Source organism: Borostomias antarcticus, assembly GCF_949987555.1.
Source record: "Borostomias antarcticus genome assembly, chromosome: 5".
NCBI classification, from domain to species: Eukaryota; Metazoa; Chordata; class Actinopteri; order Stomiiformes; family Stomiidae; genus Borostomias; species Borostomias antarcticus.
In genome coordinates, this window is record NC_140238.1 from 1,380,882 (window position 1) to 1,381,374 (window position 493).

At 56.4% G+C, this 493-nt stretch overlaps 1 protein-coding gene across 1 annotated transcript in view; it reads left to right on the plus strand.

The window, feature by feature from the left end:
- The window catches only part of LOC311309163 (coiled-coil domain-containing protein 85C-A-like), a gene marked incomplete at both ends in the record, with an annotated part of 26,574 nt that extends 26,322 nt beyond the window's left edge, over nucleotides 1–252 (plus strand). The window contains one exon of the mRNA XM_084438339.1: nucleotides 163–252. Coding sequence (XP_084294465.1) covers nucleotides 163–252 — 90 coding nt within the window. The remainder of the gene's footprint in view (nucleotides 1–162) is intronic.
- Nucleotides 253–493: the final 241 nt, after the last annotated feature.

Consider the following 493-nt stretch of genomic DNA (forward strand, 5'->3'; position numbering starts at 1 on the left):
CGGACATTCCTTTGTTTTCAGATGTATAATTGGCTCCTCTCCGCAACCTCTCTTTCACTAGGACGTTCAGCCATTCAGAACACACAAGCAGACACAATAACCTGTGTTGTGTAACGTTGTTTTGGTTCCCCCGCCCCCTCACCTCTGATCTTGTGTTCCCAGGTGGTATGGCGGAAGCTAGGCGACGCTGCGGGGTCCAAGCCCTCGGTCCGACAGCAGCTCTCCGGGAACCACTTCAAAGGGCCTTTGTAGTCCTCCGACCCAACACACCGGCGCACACATAAACCTACGGACTCAAACGGATCAAATGACCGCTGCCAGGGCCCCAAAGCTCTCAGCGCTGTGGGAGACCTTCACAATATCAACCCCACCCCCCCCCAACCCCACCGGCCAAACACACACCCCACGATGCTGAGCTTAAACATGCTTAACCACGGCCCCGAGGGACTGTTCCCATACGCCTGGGCAGTGACCAGCTAGAACTCTGGTCAGG